General features: G+C 38.9%; 1 protein-coding gene across 1 annotated transcript; it reads right to left on the reverse strand.

The window, feature by feature from the left end:
• Window positions 1-1509: 1509 nt before the first annotated feature.
• Window positions 1510-17076, reverse strand: LOC115225554 (zinc finger protein 493-like). The gene is made up of 6 exons (XM_036514467.1): window positions 16038-17076; window positions 15746-15869; window positions 4661-4894; window positions 4191-4213; window positions 3309-3866; window positions 1510-1774 (listed from the first exon to the last, which is right to left on the reverse strand). The coding sequence occupies exons 1-6, from the start codon at window positions 17047-17049 to the stop codon at window positions 1623-1625; spliced, it is 2103 nt and encodes a 700-aa protein (XP_036370360.1). The 5' UTR covers window positions 17050-17076; the 3' UTR covers window positions 1510-1622.
• Window positions 17077-20890: the final 3814 nt, after the last annotated feature.

Genomic DNA, 20890 nt, shown 5'->3' on the forward strand with positions numbered 1-20890 from the left:
AAACGCCCACTACACTCATGGAGTGGTTGGCGTTAGGAAGGGCATCAAGCTGTAGAAACACTGCCAGATCAGACTGGAGCCTGGTGCAGCCACCATGGCTTACCAGATGCCGGTCGAACCGTCCAACCCATGCTAGCATGGAAAGCAGACGTTAAACAATGATGATGCTCCAGCATGGCCACAGTCAAATGACTGAAACAAGTAAAAGAGTAAAGAGTATATATATATATATATGTATATACACAAAATAAGAAAATGGAGAAACACATCTTAATCAATGATAAACTACCAGATAATTCCCAATCACATAATTTATTAAACCACTACATATGAACATTAAGGCCAAACATAATAATATAGAACAAAACAATGCACATCAATGAGTAATATGATACAATAAGTACAGTATGTATAAGTGAATATAAATAAATACAAATATAAATATAAACTACATCTTACAGCTGTTTCAGCCATGCAGATATGGGTCCTCATTATGCTCATATTAGCTATGTGTGATAGGTTAATATGTGGTTATAAATGAGACACTTACAAAAATATCCCAAGGCCTCTTCAGAGATTATGAAGAACAAACTAAATTAAATATGAATATCAGAGGAGGTACACCCATATATATATATAAATGTTACTCATGTTGGCGAACTGTTCCTTATCAGTTGTGATATAATTCTTTCAGTAGCTTTCAATGTCTCTGTAGTTGCCCCTCTCTCTCTCTCTCTCTATTGTATCTTCTCTACTCTTATAGCAATCTATGCTGATACTGTTCAAGCAGAAATTGTAATCACCACCTCTTTGCGTTCCATGATTGACTGTGGATGTTGGTTCTGCCTCACCTGACTTCATTTCATTGTTCCAAAACAACATAGGTGGAGGCAGGGCTGTGCCATTACGAAGCTCGCTAGGCAACCAAGAGGTTTGCAGTTCAATCCCACAGAGCAGCAACCTGGGCAAAGATCTTCTATAGCCCTAGGTTGACCAAAGCCTTGTGAGTGGATTTGATGGATGGAAACTGCATGAAAGACTGTTGTGTGTGTGAGTATGTATTTATATATACTCTTTACTCTTTTACTTGTCTCAGTCATTTGACTGTGGCCATGCTGGAGCACCGCCTTTAGTCGAGCAAATCGACCCCGGGACTTATTGTTTGGAAGCCCAGTACTTAGTCTATCGGTCACTTTTTGCCGAACCGCTAAGTGACGGGGGACATAAACACAACAGCATCGGTTGTCAAGTAATGCTAGGGAGACAAACACACACACGCATATATATATACATATATACGACGGGCTTCTTTCAGTTTCCGTCCAAAGCCTTGTGAGTGGATTTGGTAGACGGAAACTGAACGAAGCTCGTCGTATATATGTATGTATGTGTTTGTGTGTCTGTGTTTGTCCCCCTAGCATTGCTTGTCAATCGATGCTGGTGGGTTTATGTCTCCGTCACTTAGCGTTTCGGCAAAAGAGACCGATAGAATAAGTACTGGGCTTACAAAGAATAAGTGCTGGGGTCGATTTGCTCGACTAAAGGTGGTGCTCCAGCATGGCCGCAGTCAAATGACTGAAACAAGTATAAGAGAGAGAGAGAGTAATAGAATTATCACAGTGTTATGGCTTCTTTCCTGCGTGGATATGTTTGTGAGTAGTTAAGTTACGTTTTTGAGAGAAAGACTTTTCACATACATCACAGTGATAAGGCTTCTCTCCTGTGTGAATGTGTTTGCGAGAAATTAAGGTATGGTTCTGAGAGAAGGATTTACCACAGATATCACACACCAAAATGCAAATATATGGGAAATTACCACCTGTGTCATCTCTTGTGAAAGGTAGGAGAGTCCAGTTTGCTGGACATTGTTGTAGAGCTGAAAAAGGGGTAATTTCTACTCTTCTCGTCTGGAAGCCATCTACTCGCAATACCAGAGGGCGCACACTCTCCTACCAAAGTGTAATCTCCAGGGATACAGGCATCCAGCAACAGGACCTCCGTAATGCTATGATGGACCGTGAAGTCTGGCGTAACATAGTAAATTCCATTGTCTCGACCACGGTCGAACAATGATGATGATGATGGCTTCTCTCCTGTGTGAACACGTTTGTGTTTGATTAAGACATCGCTCTGTGAAAAAGACTTTCCACAGATATCGCAGTGATATGGCTTCCCTCCTGTATGAATACGTTTGTGTTTAGCTAAGTGATGATTTAAAGAGAATGATTTACCACAGATATCAGTGATACGGCTTCTCTTTACTCTGAATGTGTTTATGAGGATTTAAGTCACCAGCGAATGACTTTCCACAGATATCACAGTAGTATGGTTCCTCTCCAGTATGGAAGGGTTTGTGTTTAGTTAAATGTTGATTTTGTAAGAATGATTTACCACAAATATCAGTGATATGGTTTTTCTCCCGTAAGAATACGCATGTGTGTAGTCAACACAAAATTCTGAGAGAATGATTTACCAGATATAGCAGTGATAAGGTTTCTCTCCTGTGTGATTGTATTTGTGAGTAGTGAGGTTTTGATTCTGAGAGAATGATTCTCCACAGATATCACACTATGTTTTCTCTCCTGTGTGAATGTATTTGTGTTTAGTTAGGTTTTGATTCTCAGAGAATGATTTACCACAGATATCACACTGATAAGGTTTCTCTCCTGTGTGAATGTATTTGTGTTTAGTTAAGTGGTGATTCTGAGAGAATGATTTACCACAGATATCACACTGATAAGGTTTCTCTCCTGTGTGAATGTATTTGTGTCTAGTTAAGTGGTGATTCTGAGAGAATGATTTACCACATATATCACAATGATAAGGTTTCTCTCCTGTATGAATGTATTTGTGTTTAGTTAAGTACTGATTACGAGAGAATGATTTACCACATATATCACAATGATAAGGTTTCTCTCCTGTGTGAATGTATTTGTGTTTAGTTAAGTTTTGATTTTGAGAGAATGATTCTCCACAGATATCACACTGATAAGGTTTCTCTCCTGTATGAATACGTTTGTGTTTAGCTAAGAGATGATTTAAAGAGAATGATTTACCACAGATATCACACTGATATGGTTTCTCTCCTGTGTGAATGTATTTGTGAGCAGTTAAGTGATGATTTTGAGAGAATGATTTACCACAGATATCACAGTGATAATGTTTCTCTCCTGTGTGAATGTATTTATGAGTAGTTAAGTGGTTATTTTGAGAGAATGATTCTCCACAGGTATCACAATGATATGGTTTCTCTCCTGTATGAATACGTTTGTGAGTGGTTAGCTCACTATTTCCAGGGAATGACTTACCACAGATATCACAATGATATGGTTTCTCTCCCGTATGAATACGTTTGTGTTTACTCAAGTGGTAACTTTGAGAAAAAGATTTACCGCAAATATTACAGGGATAGGGTTTCTCACCTGTATGAATGCGCTTATGAGTAATTAAATGATGATTTCGAGAGAATGATTTACCACAGATATCACAGTGATAAGGTTTCTCTCCTGTGTGAAGGTATTTGTGAGTAGTTAAGTGGTAATTTTGAGAGAATGATTTACCACAGATATCACAATGATATGGTTTCTCTCCTGTATGAATACGTTTGTGTTTAATTAACTGACTACGTTCAGAGAATGACTTACCACAGATATCACACTGATATGGTTTCTCTCCTGTGTGAATGTATTTGTGAGTGGTTAGGTCGCTATTTCTAGAGAATGATTTACCACAGATATCACAATGATAAGGTTTCTCTCCTGTGTGAATGTATTTGTGTTTAGTTAAGTTTTGATTTTGAGAGAATGATTCTCCACAGATATCACACTGATAAGGTTTCTCTCTTGTATGAATACGTTTGTGTTTAGCTAAGAGATGATTTAAAGAGAATGATTTACCACAGATATCACACTGATATGGTTTCTCTCCTGTGTGAATGTATTTGTGAGCAGTTAAGTGATGATTTTGAGAGAATGATTTACCACAGATATCACAGTGATAAGGTTTCTCTCCTGTGTGAATGTATTTATGAGTAGTTAAGTGGTTATTTTGAGAGAATGATTCTCCACAGGTATCACAATGATATGGTTTCTCTCCTGTATGAATACGTTTGTGAGTGGTTAGCTCACTATTTCCAGGGAATGACTTACCACAGATATCACAATGATATGGTTTCTCTCCCGTATGAATACGTTTGTGTTTACTCAAGTGGTAACTTTGAGAAAAAGATTTACCGCAAATATTACAGGGATAGGGTTTCTCACCTGTATGAATGCGCTCATGAGTAATTAAATGATGATTTCGAGAGAATGATTTACCACAGATATCACAGTGATAAGGTTTCTCTCCTGTGTGAAGGTATTTGTGAGTAGTTAAGTGGTGATTTTGAGAGAATGATTTACCACAGATATCACAATGATATGGTTTCTCTCCTGTATGAATACGTTTGTGTTTAATTAACTGACTACGTTCAGAGAATGACTTACCACAGATATCACACTGATATGGTTTCTCTCCTGTGTGAATGTATTTGTGAGTGGTTAGGTCGCTATTTCTAGAGAATGATTTACCACAGATATCACACTGATAAGGTTTCTCTCCTGTGTGAACGTATTTGTGAGTAGTTAAGTAATTATTTCGAGAGAATGATTTACCACAGATATCACAATGATATGGTTTCTCTCCTGTGTGAATGTATTTGTGAGTGGTTAAGTGGTGATTTTGAGAGAATGATTTACCACAGATATCACAATGATATGGTTTCTCTCCTGTATGAATACGTTTGTGTTCAATTAACTGACTACTTTTAGAGAATGACTTATCACAGATATCACACTGATATGGTTTCTCTCCTGTATGAATACGTTTGTGAGTGGTTAGGTCGCTATTTCTAGAGCATGATTTACCACAGATATCGCAATGATGTGACTTAACCACAATGTGGATGCATTTGTGAATAGCTAAGCTATGATTCTGAGAGAATGATTTACCACAGGTATTACAGCGATACAACTCGACACCTGCGTGAATGTGTTTATGTGTGGTCAAACGAACCTTTTCAGAGAATGATTTACCACAGATGTCACAGCGATAGAGATCCCCTCCTGCAGGGAAACATTTGTGAATCGTCTGTTCATCTTTGAGAAAGAAGGACTTGTTGCAGACATCACAGTGAAATGATGTTTTCTCTTCTTCTGTTTCATCTTCAGTAAAATCAATCCTTAACGACTGTGTATTACAATTATCCTCATTATCACGTAATTCATTATCCATTATTTTTCTCCTCTCACCACAAAGTCCAAATGTCTTTTTTTTTATATTCTATTCCCCAGTTATTTCTGTTGCTTGAAATGCTTAGCGGCCTTTCGTCTGTCTTTTTGTTCTGAGTTCAAATTCCACCGAGGTCGACTTTGCCTTTCATCCTTTCAGGGTCAATAAATAAAGTACCAGTTTCACACTGGGGTAGATATAATCGACTTAATCGCTTTGTCTGTCCTTATTTGTACCCTCTATGTTAGCCCCCTAGTGGGCAATAAAGAAATAAATATTTCCATCAACTGTAATCATTGTCAATATCTGAGGGGGCTGCCAATTCCTTTGCAATCCAGGTTTAATTAGAATACATGATTGGTTTTCTTGCACCTATTCCAGGCAGTAAAGTACAGAAATGCTGCTAATAATCACACTCCCAAAGAAAATCTTTTACAATACTATAATCGATTTATATAAACAGGGTAATATTTCTTGTGTGTAGCATCTTAGTTTCATCTCAAAGAATATATCATATATATTCATGATGTGTTCGATGTAAAATCTTCTTTTATGCTAAATATCCTCTCTGATACTCTGAAATAAAAAAAAAATAATATGAGATATAGAATATACTTGAAAAGTAAAGATTAAATAATGAAAATTTTATTACGTTTTAATACTGATAAACTGGAGATATAAACCTTTAGCTGGCCAAATAAACGTTAACACGTCAGTCTGACAAACAAACAAGGAGATTATAAGGTAGTCGTGGGATGTGCTAAAAATAATAGTTAAATAGCTCTTAAATCACGCAGCAATTTCAAAAATTTTGTTTTGGTTTCTGCACAATCCTATGAATTACAGATTCGCAAGAGTTTTCTAAAAATTCCCAAAAAGTTTTGAACCAACAAAGAATTTATAATTTACATCTGCTGTTTGTTTGTTGAGCGAAGCGGTCTTCGTCCCAGAGCTCGCAAGATGGAAGAAGTCGGAAACGCGGTCCTTTGCTATTCGTAAGATCCGCAGAAGAGAAAGCAGGGCAGCCCCCCCGCCCCCGAGAGCATCGACGGATGGATGAATGCGCATCCAGGCTCGGCGGTTGCGTAGGAAGTCGGGGGACAAGAAACAGGAAGAAAGAGTGAGAGAAAGTTGGGGCGAAACAGTACAACAGGGGTCGCCACAACCCTGTGCTAGAGCATCGTGGAGCTTTAGGTGTTTTCGCTCAATAAACACTCACAACGCCCGGTCTGGGAATCGAAACCGCGATCCTCCGAATGCGAGTCCGCTGCCCTAACCACTGGGCCACTTCGCCTCCACTTACATCTGTTTTATATGAAATACCAGAAGTTATTGTGTTAAAAAGAGCAAGGACTAATGTTTACATTGAAACGGTTGATGATGATGATGATGATATATATATATATATTTATTGCCCACAAGGGGATATACAAAAAGGGGACAAACAAGGACAGACATAGGGATTAAGTCGATTACATCGAACCCAGTGCATAACTGGTACTTAATATATCGACCCTGAAAGATGAAAGGCAAAGTCGACCTCAGTGGAATTTGAACTCATAACGTAAAGACACATGCATTTCGCTCGTTGTGCTAATGTTGCTGCCAGCTCGCCACCTTTATATATATACTAGCAGTATCGCCCGGCGTTGCTCGGGTTTGTAAGGGAAATAACTATATAAGCATTTTTAGAGAGTTATAGCCAAAAAATAGCAAAAAATGCATTAAAAACGGAAAAAATTTGATGGTAAATTTTTTTTTAAATCGTTGACTCATCGTAGACATTTTTAGAGAGTTACTTCCCTTATATAATAGCGAAAAAATGCATTAAAATGGAAAAAAAATGATGGTAAATTTTTTTTTATATCGTAGATTCATGTAGACGCTTTCTTAGCCATCTCTGTTTTGGTGTCCTCAAGCCATGAAGTCGTTGTTCTAAAAGAACACTGGTCTCCTTGACAACGCATTACGACGTTGATTTCCTTACACTCCCTTCCCCACAGGTGCAGGTGTGAGCGTGGATGCCAACTCCGCCACCATCGACACACGAAAAATTATGCATTAAAATGGTATAAAAAATGATGTTAAATTATTTTTAAAATCGTAGACTCATCGTAGACGCGCGCTAATATTCAGACGGGCTCGATATGAATCACGACTATAAGCTACCCGAATTTGGTTAAACTGTACCGCAAAATGTGGGAGTAGTTAGGAATCTAAATCGAAGGGGACAGACACTCACACAACTACAGTTTTATTTATATAGATATACATAGCGCAGTAGTGGTGAGATATGACAGCAAAGAAAAGCATACATTCACTCTCTGCATGCAATTAGACTCGGAAAGTGCGTGAGGAACCCATTGACCCAATTTGCTGACTTTTCCGATAGCACACAGGTGTCAATGAATGGTTGAATGACCAAATCCAAGCTTCTCTGCTAGTTCCTCAACAGTTACGATGATATTTTGTTCCACCAGGGTTTTCAGGATGTCCTTGTCGAGTTCTACAGATCTTTCAGGATGAGGCTCGTCTTCTAGGCTGTAGTTTATGGCTCAGGATTTCTGGAACCACCATTGACACTGCCTTACGCTTATTGTCCAATCCCCATATACTGCATTAATATTTCTTGTACTTTGCACACATTTATATTCTGTTATTCTTTTATATGTTTCAGCCTTGAGGTTGTGGCCATGCTGGATCATGTGTGTGTGTGTGTCTATCTGTCTGTCTGTCTGTATGTATATATGTATATGTATGTGTGTGTGTGTGTGTATGTATGTATGTATGAGTGTATGTTTACTTTATTACTAATTACTCTCTTCCAAGAACATTTTCACTCACTCTTAGCTTCCCATACATTTTACTCATGTATCTATCAGCGTCATAGACAGAATACTTTCACTTTAGTCTTCCTCAAATCACTCTGTCGCTATTTACTTTCATTTTATTCGTTGCCCACTGTGTGTGTGTGTTTGCGTGTGGTGTAAACCAGACTAAGAGAAGCATTTGACACACACACCAGAATGTGAGTTTTCTGTAAATTTTGCTTAATTGGAGTTTAAATTTTAAAAACTGGACCTGGCATGACGCGATGCATTGCACTCTTAAAACTGCTAGGTAAATTGTAATTGAAGAAATCCTATATTGTAGACTTGTATAACTCCCAAAGGAAGGCAAATAAGATCTGCCTTTTATAATAAGAGATATATTATAGAAGGAGCTTCTACAGAACTAGAATTGTTTCATACAGATGAAACAATTCTAGTCCTGTAGAAGCTCCTTCTATAAAATAAATTACTTTACACTGCTATGTATTGAGTACCTTATTTACTGTGGTTAACCCCGACTCAACCCGGGACCTATATATATATACATATATGTATATATATCGGTAAAACGGTAAGATAACAAATGAAAGAAAGAGACCTCAATATTATGTAAATAGAGGAAATTTATCTATAAAATAATGTTACATTTACTCAATAGTCAAGATAAAACGCTGAGTTTCAGATGCCGAAGTGGAAATCCACAACACCATCTCTTCGGTTATCTGGCCATCTGAAAAAACGCTATGAAAAAATACCGTTATATAAAGGGAAATTACTGTATTATAATTCTGCGCGCGAAAACCCACGTGCGTACTTATACGTCACTATGGAAACGTACATATCTTCACTCGCATTTTTCGCCAAATATATACGCATATATATACAGCCTCATACACACACACACATGCGTACCGTAAAAGTTCATACATACGTCTTTATACGCACAAACACAAGAAAAACCCTATTTAAAGGTAACAGAAAAAAAAAACATAAGGAAGTATACAAAGCATAAAAACCACGTTCATATACGGACATGCCCCTATGCACTCATACACACACACACACGCCCCTATATGTACATACCCGCACATATTTATATACGCATACATACACACGCATATACAAAAAATGAATATATATATGCCCCCCCCCCACAAAAAAATGGAAAAATACTAAGTAAAAACGTCTATATATATATATATATACATATATATGCACATACACACACACAAAAGTTGGCGATTACAAAGGTATTTCACAAGAATCATATATATAGTGGAAGCCGCTTATTGTGATCATTTCCGTACAGCATTGGCCAACACCTAACAGATGACGTTAAACAAATATAAAGTCTGAACCAATTAATTTCGATAACAATAACCGGCTGATAACGTTATCCGCTATTCCGATTGACCGCCACTCCATTCCTGCCCAGCCTACATCAATACACAACAAACTACGGCATTTCTATAAATCGCAGTATTTGCTATACAACGTCTTCAATCAGATCGTATTCCTCTCCAATATATATACATATATATATAATAACTTACCCCTGATGCTTAATAAATAAATAAATATTTATTTACTTTCGATTTCGTCTCCAAAGAATTGAGGAAACGTGACAAGCCGGAAGTAAGGTGCGTCATGTGACTTAGCTCGGTGGTTAGCGCATCGGGCTATCAATCGCGAGTTAGTGAGTTCGATTCCCTGGATCTTTTCGTTTTGACTGGCAGATTTTTAAATTAATTTCTTTGTAACTAAACACTTTTAGACTTAAGTACCAGTTACGCACTGGGGTCGATGTAATCAACTTAATCCTTTTGTCTGTCCTTGTCTGTTCCCTCCTATCTTTTCCGTTTGAACAGCAGTTTTTAACATACTTTCTAGGTAACTAAACACTTTTAAACTTCGTGTAATGGTAGAATTTGTTACATAAAACATCATTTTCTCTTGGCTTTCTTGAGAAAATTCTGTAGTTTGTAAGCTACAATTATTGCTGTTAATAAACTACGGCAGATATTGTATTCACCTGAATAGACGTCATTGATTGGTTGAAATTGCCGAAATGCAAGAAATTAAACAACAAATAGCTTACAAGCTACAGAATTTTCTCAAGAAATCCAGGAGAGAAAGATGTTTTATAAACACATTCTACCAGTATACGAATTTTAAAGAATAAGTCCTGGGGTCGATTTGATCGACTAAAGGCGGTGCTCCAGCATGGCCACAGTCACATGACTGAAACAAGTAAAAGAGTAAAGAGAGATAGATAGATAAACAGGTAGATAGATAGGTCGGTAGATAGATAGGTATGTAGGTAGGCAGATAGATAAATAGACAGACAGATAAGATAGATAGATAGACATATATAGATAAATAGACAGACAAATAGATGGATAAACGGATGGACGGATGGATAGAGAGAGACAGACAGATTGATAGTTAGACACAAATAGATAGATAGATAGATGATAGATAGAGAGAGAGAGAGAGAGAGAGAGAGAGACAGAAAGATAGATAGATGGATAGACAGATAGAAGCATTTCTTCCTTCGAAAAGGACGATTCTTTTCTTCAGCAAAATTGCTTTGAGTGTTCACGTTGGTGGTGGTGGCCATGTTTATAGCAGTATGGGTTGTCTTTACTTCTTTGTATCTTCTAAGGACAGACTGGCAGTGTTTGTAGTGAGTGCGCGATTTGAATATAGAGGCACCTACCTCATCTTCGTAGTGACGGAGACCCTCCAGAGATGACTAGTCCTTCCTCACAGCCCCGACCCGAGCACTAACGATAGCAGCTGCTAGCCCAAACCCTTAGCGACGTCCTCACACGTCTTCTCACCTCCACGACCCACGTTGGAAAGGGCAATTTCCGCTCCCTGCGCACGCCTGACAGCTGACCCCTTCCGCTTGCCCAAACTTCCGGACAACGCACCCAGCTGATGACGTCATCCCACAGTTTTCTGTGTGCGTTCAAGCGGAACAACTTCCTTTTCAGACAGATAGATAGGCAAATAGATAGGGTACTACTTGGGAACAGTGGTCCCGGAGCGCGCACTCGCGCTAGCTAGTCGTGACTAGTCGATCCTACGACTAGCTAGCAAAGTAAAAACTACACAAAATAATTTTTGTTAAAATAAATAAAACACAAAAACACAAAGTAAGGATCGACTAGTCATGACTAGCTAGCGCGGATGCACGAGTACGCGAGTGCGCGCACCAGGACCACTCTGCTCAAGTAGTACCGTTAGATAGACAGACAGAGATAGACAGGCACAGATATGCTATAGAAATAATCTTTGACGTACGCACCTGGAAGTTTTCCAGTGTTAAAACTTTCTTTGGAAGTTGCACGTCATCTTCAGCAGGTGCTTCGCGTGTGTGTATGTGTGTGTGTAGGCAGAGTACGGCCGAATGGTCAAGAAGATTCCTTAACAACCACGAGGTCCTTCGTTCTGTCCTACTGCGTGACACTTTGGGCAAATAACACTTTCTGCAGTGTCCAGTTGACCTGAATGAAATCGGACATAGGGGAAAGTGCTGAACCCAGGAATTCCAAAGAGGTCAGCTTCGGGTCGCAAAGGTTCTTGTATGATTCCAGCGGAATCCTCGGCGACTCACGGGAATTCCGGAGCAGGGGATTCAGTTGGTCTTACACCTGAATCCTCAACGGCGAACGACGGGGATCCACGATGTATAAAAATATCTGTATTGGTATAGATGGAAATGGTGAGGATATTAAGAAATGGTTAATAGCAAAATGTGGGAAATAAAAAAACTGGAATGGGCAGTGAAAAGGAAACGAAACAGTGTAAGAAATTATATAACTTTGTTTAAGTAATTTTTTTTAGTCCTTCCTTTTTTCTGAGTTGTGCGTTAGATATGAAATTAGATATGAAATCATTCGTATCTAATTCCGGTCTCCTAATAATTATCAGTTATAAAGTGGAATTGACCAAGGAATAAAGATTTGTATGAAACTACAGCAGGAAATAAACGGAATTTGCAAGACTGAACGGTTAATAGACGAGGGGAAGTAACTCTTCCTTCAACAAAAGTCCTGAATATTTTTATATAGCTTCGGGTTTAAATGACAATTAATTAATTCAACAAATTATTAGAAAGGATCACAAAAGTACAGCCCCCAAAATTGCTGCAGGGCTTAATGACCGCCTCAAGAACCCAGTTTCCACAAAAACTTTTTGCTGGGAGCTGCACAAAGCCAGATTTCAAGGGAGGGCTGCAATCAGAAAACCACTACTTTCAAAAACAAACGTTGCAAAGCGATTAGAGTGCAGTAAAAACCTACAGAAATGATCCCTAGAGCAGTGGAAGAATGTTATTTTCTAGGACGAGTCATCCTTTACCTTATTTCCGACAACCGGCCGAGTATACGTGTGAAGAGAGCCAAAAGAAGCATTTGACCCAGACTGCCTTCTTCCAACTGTTAAACATGGAGGAGGATCTGTAATGATCTGGGGAGCTATATCTTGGAAATCTGCCAGCCCAATGGTTTCCCTTCATGGCAGAATTAATAGTCAAGACTATTTAAGCATTTTATCTGATCAAATTCATCCTATGATTGTGGAACTTTCAGGATGATAAAGCACCGATTCACACAGCTAAAGTTGTCACTGAATGGGACGAGGAACATTCATCAACCGTTTCAAAGTAAACATTAGTCCTTGCTCTTTTTTACACAATAACTTCTGGTATTTCATATACAGCAGATCTTTCCTTCTCCTATGTTTCCGACGAACTGCTCTGCTCGAAACGTTATACGCACCTTTTTCCTGAGCGTCCAATAATACTATATTTGTTCCACGTCTTCGCATTGTTGTGCTTTATTTGTGCTTTCTTGGTTGGATTAACTATATATATATAACCGATTGTGGCTGCTAACAGATTCCCCTGGCACCTGTGCCGGTGGTATGTAAAAAACACCCACTACACTTGCGGAGTGGTTGGCGTTAGGAAGGGCATCCAGCTGTAGAAACACTGCCAGATCAGACTGGGCCTGGTGCAGCCTCCTTGCTTCCCAGACCCTGGTCGAGCCGTCCAGCCCGTGCTAGCATGGAAAACGGACGTTAAACAACGATCATGATCATGATATATATACAAATTAAAATCCAGGAAACAGAGAAGTAGCATCAATATAGTTTATTCACTGAAAAAATTCAACATGTACACTTACAGCTGTTTCGATTTTGCTCAAAAGAAATTCCAATAATTAAAACCTTTAATTGGGCAAAATCTCATCAGAGGAATGAAAAAGACATATCGTTAGGTTATCACATGTTATTCTTCCAAAACATCTCAACAGACTAAAACTTTTTTTTAATTACTAATATTGGTATAAATCTTGGCCAGTGGGTAACAGGTTGTATAAGGGTAATAATCTTTATATATATAAAACTGAGAATGTGTGTCTGTCTGTCTGTGTTTCCCTAAAACGTGAGAACTACACAACCAATTTCGTTCAAATTTTACACATGCCTTACTTAGGGTCCATGTAGTTTCATGGGCAAAAAAAATGTTCAACTTCTTGCCTAGAGCGAGCCCATAGCAATATCATATTTTCTCCGCTATTTCAGTATTACATGTTAAAAGTGAAACAAAAATATTTCACTATTTTATGTCAGATGCTTTCACTTTAACAACAAAAATAATAATAACAATTCAATTATATGTAGTAAGTAATAATTAAAATCAAACTAAAGTATAATATAATCGTAACATACAAAAGTAAAAATAGCAATTGGTATAAAATTGCATCAATGATTTGAACTTGAATAAGTGGTTTCACATGAATGGGAATAAATTAAAAATATAATCAGCGTGCAGAAATGGAATAGTCCAGATGGATAATACAAAATTAAATTAAAAACAAGACTTTTGTCTATAAAGTATACAACATAGAGAAAAAAGAAGAGCTAACAATTCCAGTCTGTTATATATTTTGAGTATTGTTATCACTAGTGATATCAAGATATAACTTTGTATTTTGCATTTTATGTGTAGATGTATATAGATAGATGTACATGTAATATGTACACATATATACATGCACTAGCACTATGACCCGGCAACGACGGGTCTTTAATGCTAGTTGGTAAATAAATGGTAGATAGTGAGTTATATTTCTCACTATAATTATTTTATAATGTATCGATTTAATTATTTTGTAATTTATCTATATCAGTTCAATCAATTTCTTTAACAAAGATATAAATGTGATCACGTTGTTCTCTCATTCATATGATACTATTTTTACTATAACTCACTAATCTAACATTTATTTAATGCGGTTTCGATTACCAGACCGGGCGTTGTGTGTGTTTATTGAGCGAAAACACCTAAAGCGAATTTGGTAGACGGAAACTGAAAGATGCCTGTCGTATATGTGTATATATATATATATATATATATGTATGTGTGGGTTTGTGTGTCTGTGTTTGTACCCCTAGCTTTGCTTGTCAATCGATGCTGGTGTGTTTACGTCCCCGTCACCTAGTGGTTCAGCAAAAGAGACCGATAGAATAAGTACTGGGCTTACAAAGAATAAGTCCTGGGGTTGATTTGCTCGATCAAAGGCGGTGCTCCAGCATGGCCGCAGTCAAATGACTGAAACAAGTAAAAGAGAGAGAGAGAGTAATAGAATTATCACAGTGTTATGGTTTCTTTCCTGCGTGGATATGTTTGTGAGTAGTTAAGTTACCTTTTTGAGAGAAAGACTTCTCACATACATCACAGTGATAAGGCTTCTCTCCTGTGTGAATGTGTTTGTGAGAAATTAAGGTATGTTTCTGAGAGAAGGATTTACCACAGATATCTCACACGTATGGCTTCTCTCCTGTGTGAACACGTTTGTGTTTGATTAAGACATCGCTCTGTGAAAAAGACTTTCCACAGATATCGCAGTGATATGGCCTCCCTCCTGTATGAATAAGTTTGTGTTTAGCTAAGAGATGATTTAAAGAGAATGATTTACCACAGATATCACAGTGATACGGCTTCTCTTTACTATGAATGTGTTTATGAGGATTTAAGTCACCAGCGAATGACTTTCCACAGATATCACAGTAGCATGGTTTCTCTCCAGTACGGAAGGGTTTGTGTTTACTTAAATGTTGATTTGGGGAAATGATTTACCACAAATATCAGTGATATGGTTTCTCTCCTGTATGAATACGTTTATGGTTAGTTAAGGCATCGCTCTGTGAAAACGATTTACCACAGATATCATAGTTATATGGTTTTTTCTCCCGTATGAATACGCATGTGTGTAGACAACACAACATTCTGAGAGAATGATTTACCACAGATATCACAGTGATAAGGTTTCTCTCCTGTGTGAATGTATTTGTGTCTAGTTAGGTTTTGATTCTGAGAGAAAGATTCTCCACAGATATCACAGTGATAAGGTTTCTCTCCTGTGTGAATGTATTTGTGAGTAGTTAAGTTGTGATTTCGAGAGAATGATTTACCACAGATATTACAGTGATATGGTTTCTCTCCTGTGTGAATACGTTTGTGAGTGGTTAGGTCACTATTTCCAGAGAATGATTTACCACAGATATCACAGTGATAAGGTTTCTCTCCTGTGTGAATACGTTTGTGAGTAGTTAAGTGGTGATTCCGAGAGAATGATTTACCACAGATATCACACTGATAAGGTTTCTCTCCTGTGTGAATGTATTTGTGTTTAGTTAAGTTGCGATTTTCAGAGAATGATTTACCACAGATATCACAGTGATAAGGTTTCTCTCCTGTGTGAATGTATTTGTGAGCAGTTAAGTTGCGATTTTCAGAGAATGATTTACCACAGATATCACAGTGATAAGGTCTCTCTCCTGTATCAATGTATCTGTGTTTAGTTAAGTTTTGATTTTGAGAGAATGATTGGCCACAGGTACCACACTGATATGATTTCTCACTTGTATGAATAGGTTTGTGACTCGTTAGGTTTTGATTCTGAGAGAATGATTTACCACAGATATCACAATGATATGGTTTCTCTCCTGTATGAATACGTTTGTGAGTGGTTAGGTCGCTATTTCTAGAGAATGATTTACCACAGATATCACAATGATATGGTTTCTCTCCTGTGTGAATGTATTTGTGAGTAGTTAAGTTCTGATTTTGAGAGAATGATTTACCACAGATATCACAGTGATAAGGTTTCTCTCCTGTATGAATACGTTTGTGAGTGGTTAGGTTGCTATTTCCAGAGAATGATTTACCACAGATATCACACTGATATGGTTTCTCTCCTGTGTGAATGTATTTGTGAGTAGTTAAGTGGTGATTCAGAGAGAATGATTTACCACAGATATCACAATGATATGGTTTCTCTCCTGTGTGAATGTATTTGTGAGTAGTTAAGTGGTGATTATGAGAGAATGATTTACCACAGATATCACAATGATATGGTTTCTCTCCTGTATGAATACGTTTGTGAGTGGTTAGGTTGCTATTTCCAGAGAATGATTTACCACAGATATCACACTGATATGGTTTCTCTCCTGTATGAATACGTTTGTGAGTGGTTAGGTCGCTATTTCCAGGGAATGATTTACCACAGATATCGCAATGATGTGACTTAACCACAACGTGGATGCATTTGTGAATAGCTAAGCTATGATTCTGAGAGAATGATTTACCACAGGTATTACAGCGATACGGCTCGACACCTGCGTGAATGTGTTTATGTGTGGTCAAACGAACCTTTTCAGAGAATGATTTACCACAGATGTCACAGCGATAGAGATCCTCTCCTGCATGGAAACATTTGTGAATCGTCTGTTCATCTTTGAGAAAGAAGGACTTGTTGCAGACATCACAGTGAAATGATGTTTTCTCTTCTTCTTCTGTTTCATCTTCAGTAAAATCAATCCTTAACGACTGTGTATTACAATTAACCTCATTATCACATAATTCATTTTCCATTATTTTTCTCCTCTCACCACAAAGTCCAAATGTCTTTTTTTTTATATTCTATTCCCCAGTTATTTCTGTTGCTTGAAATGCTTAGCGGTATTTCGTCTGTCTTTTTGCTCTGAGTTCAAATTCCACTGAGGTCGACTTTGCCATTCACCCTTTCGGGGTCAATAAATAAAGTACCAGTTTCACACTAGGGTTGATATAATCAACTTAATCCCTTTGTCATTCTTTATTTGTCCCCTCTATGTTTAGCCCCCTAGTGGGCAATAAAAAATAAATATTTCCATCAACTGTAATCATTGTCAATATCTGAGGGGCCTGCCAATTCCTTTGAAATCCAGGGTTAATTAGAATACAGGATTGGTTTTCTTGCACCCATTCCAGGCAGTGAAGTACAGAAATGCTGCTAATAATCACACACCCAAAGAAAATCTTTTACAATTCTATAATCGATTTATATAAACAGGGTAATATTTCTTCTGTGTAGCATCTTAGTTTCATCTTAAACAATATATCATATATATTCATGATGTGTTCGATGTAAAATCTTCTTTTATGCTAAATATCCTCTCTGACACTCTGAAATAAAAAAGAAATAATATGAGATATAGAATATACTTGAAAAGTAAAGATTAACTAATGAAAATTTTATTACGTTTTTATACTGATAAACTGGAGATATAAACCTTTAGCTGGCCAAATAAACGTTAACACGTCAGTCTGACAAACAAACAAGGAGATTATAAGGTAGTCATGGGATGTGCTAAAAATAATAGCTAATTAGCTCTTAAATCACGCACCAATTTTTTAAATTTTGTTTTGGTTTTTGCACAATCCTATGAATTACAAATTCGCAAGAGTTTTCTAAAAATTCCCAAAAAGTTTAGAACCAACAAAGAATTTACGATTTTCATCTGCTGTTTGTTTGTTGAGCGAAGCGGTCTTCGTCCCAGAGCTCGCAAGATGGAAGAAGTCGGAAACGTGGTCCTTTGCTATTCGTAAGACCCGCAGAAGAGAAAGCAGGTCAGCCCCCCCCCCCGACACCGAGAGCATCGAATGATGGATGAATCCGCATCCAGGTTCGGCGGTTGCGTAGGAAGTCGGGGGACAAGAAACAGGAAGAAAGAGTGAGAGAAAGTTGGGGCGAAAGAGTACAACAGGGGTCGCCACAATCCTCTGCTGGAGCATCGTGGAGCGTTAGGTGTTTTCGCTCAATAAACACACACAACGCCCAGTCTGGGAATCGAAACCGCGATCCTCCGACCGCGAGTCCGCTGCCCTAACCACTGGGCAATTGCGCCTCCACTTACATCTGCTGTATATGAAATACCAGAAGCTATTGTGTTAAAAAGAGCAAGGACTAACATTTACTTTGAAACGGTTGATGATGATGATGATGATATATATATATATATATATATATATATATTTACTACCCACAAAAGGATAAACATAGAGGGGACAAACAAGGACAGACATAGGGATTAAGTCGATTACATTGACCCCAGTGCATAACTGGTACTTAATTTATCGACCCTGAAAGATGAAAGGCAAAGTCGACCACAGTGGAATGTGAACTCATAACGTAAAGGCACATGCATTTCGCCCGTCGTGCTAATGTTGCTGCCAGCTCGCCACCTTCATATATATATATATTTGCGTATATATATAAATATATATATATATATATATATCATCATCATCATCATCGTTTAACGTCCGTTCTCCATGCTAGCATGGGTTGGATGGTTCGACCGGGGATCTGGGAAGCCAGAAGGCTGTACCAGTCTTATCTGGCAATATTTCTACAGCTGGATGCCCTTCCTAACGCCAACCCTCCGTGAGTGTAGTGGGTGCTTTTTACGTGCCACCTGCACAGGTGCCAGGCGAGGCTGGCAACGGCCACGGTCGGATTGGTGTATTTTATGTGCCACTCGAAACGGCGCTGGCATTGGCCACGAGTAGGATAGTGCTTTTTACGTACCACCAGACCAGGGATCCTGGCTGGTTCAATTCGATTTCGATTTCGCTTGCCCCAACATGTCTTCGCAAGCAAAGGAGGGTTGGCATGGGTGCCTGTCGTCGGATGAGGTTCTATATCGACTTCGCTTGCCTCAACAGGTCTTTGTGTGCAAGGGAGGAAAGGCATTCATATGTGGGCTGGGCTCACTTGTCCTGCCTGGTCTTCTCACGTACAGCATATTTCCATAGGTCTCGGTCGCTGGTCATTTCCTCAGTGAGGCCTAAAGTTCGAAGGTCCTGCTTCACCACCTCCTCCCAGGTTTTCCTGGGTCTACATCTTCAACGGGTTCATCAACTGCTAGGGATTGGCACTTTCTCACACACCTATCTTCATCCATTCTCGCCACATGTCCATACCAGCGCAATCGTCTCTCTTGCACACCACAACTGATGCTTCTTAGATACAACATTTCTCTCAAGGTACTAACGCTCTGTCGAGTATGTACACTGACGTTACACATCCATCGGAGCATACTGGCTTCATTCCTCACAAGCTTACGCATGTCTTCAGCAGTCACGGCCCATGTTTCACTGCCATGTAGCATGGCTGTTCGTACACATGCATCATACAGTCTGCTTTTTACTCTGAGCGAGAGGCCTTCAGTCACCAGCAGAGGTAAGAGCTCCCTAGACTTTGCCCAGGCTATTCTTATCCTAGCAGTTACACTTTCAGTGCACCCATCCCCACTACTGACTTGGTCACCTAGATAATGGAAGCTATCAACTACTTCTAGTTTTTCCCGCTGGAAAGTGACGGAAGTTGTTTTCTGCAGATTTTCGAAGGTTAATGCTCCCAAGCATCTGCCACATACAAAAACTATCTTCCCAGTTAGCCTACCTTTGACATTGCTGCACCCCTTATGTGTCCATAGCTTACACTGGGTACATCTTATAGAGTTTCTACTTACACCTTTTCTACAGATCGAGCAGGGCCATCTTCCTGAAGACATTTGTGGATTGTCTACCTTCCTACTTATTAGTACTTTGGTTTTAGCTAGGTTGACTCTAAGGCCCCTCGATTCTAAACCCTCCTTCCACACCTGGAACTTCTCCTCCAGTTCTGATAGTGACTCAGCAATTAGAGCAAGGTCGTCAGCACAGAGGAGCTCCCAGGGGCAACCCGTCTTGAATTCCTCCGTAATTGTCTGGAGGACTATGATAAACAGGAGGGGGCTGAGTACTGAACCCTGGTGGACCCCAACCTCTACTTTGAATTCTTCGGTGTATAAGTTGCCAACCCTAACCTTACTTACGGCATCTCTGTACATGGCTTGCACAGCCCTCACCAGCCATTCATCTATCCCTAGTTTCCTCATTGACCACCAGATAAGGGATCGGGGGACCCTATCAAAGGCTTTCTCCATGTCAACGAAAGCCAGGTACAAGGGCTTATCTTTGGCTAGGTATTTCTCCTGCAGCTGCCTTACCAGGAATATAGCATCAGTGGTACTTTTCCCTGGCACGAACCCAAACTGCATCTCATCTAAACTAACTCTCTCTCTAATTAGGTGGGCTATGACCCTCTCCGTAACCTTCATTACCTGATCCAACAGCTTGATACCTCTGTAATTATTTGTATCTAGGGCATCACCTTTACCTTTGTAGCAGTTGACTAGTATGCTGCTACACCAGTTATTGGGTATGACTCCTTCATGTATCACCTGGTTGACTATACGGGTGACTAGGTTATATCCGACACTGCCAGATGTTTTGAGCATCTCTGCAGTAATTCCTGATGGGCCTGGGGCTTTCCCTGTCTTCATGCTTCTAATTGCCTTAGCTACCACGGAACTATCAACTCGGATAGCTGGTCCCTCTGTTGGGT

This window comes from Octopus sinensis, linkage group LG28 (assembly GCF_006345805.1).
Source record: "Octopus sinensis linkage group LG28, ASM634580v1, whole genome shotgun sequence".
In the NCBI taxonomy this organism is placed as follows: domain Eukaryota; kingdom Metazoa; phylum Mollusca; class Cephalopoda; order Octopoda; family Octopodidae; genus Octopus; species Octopus sinensis.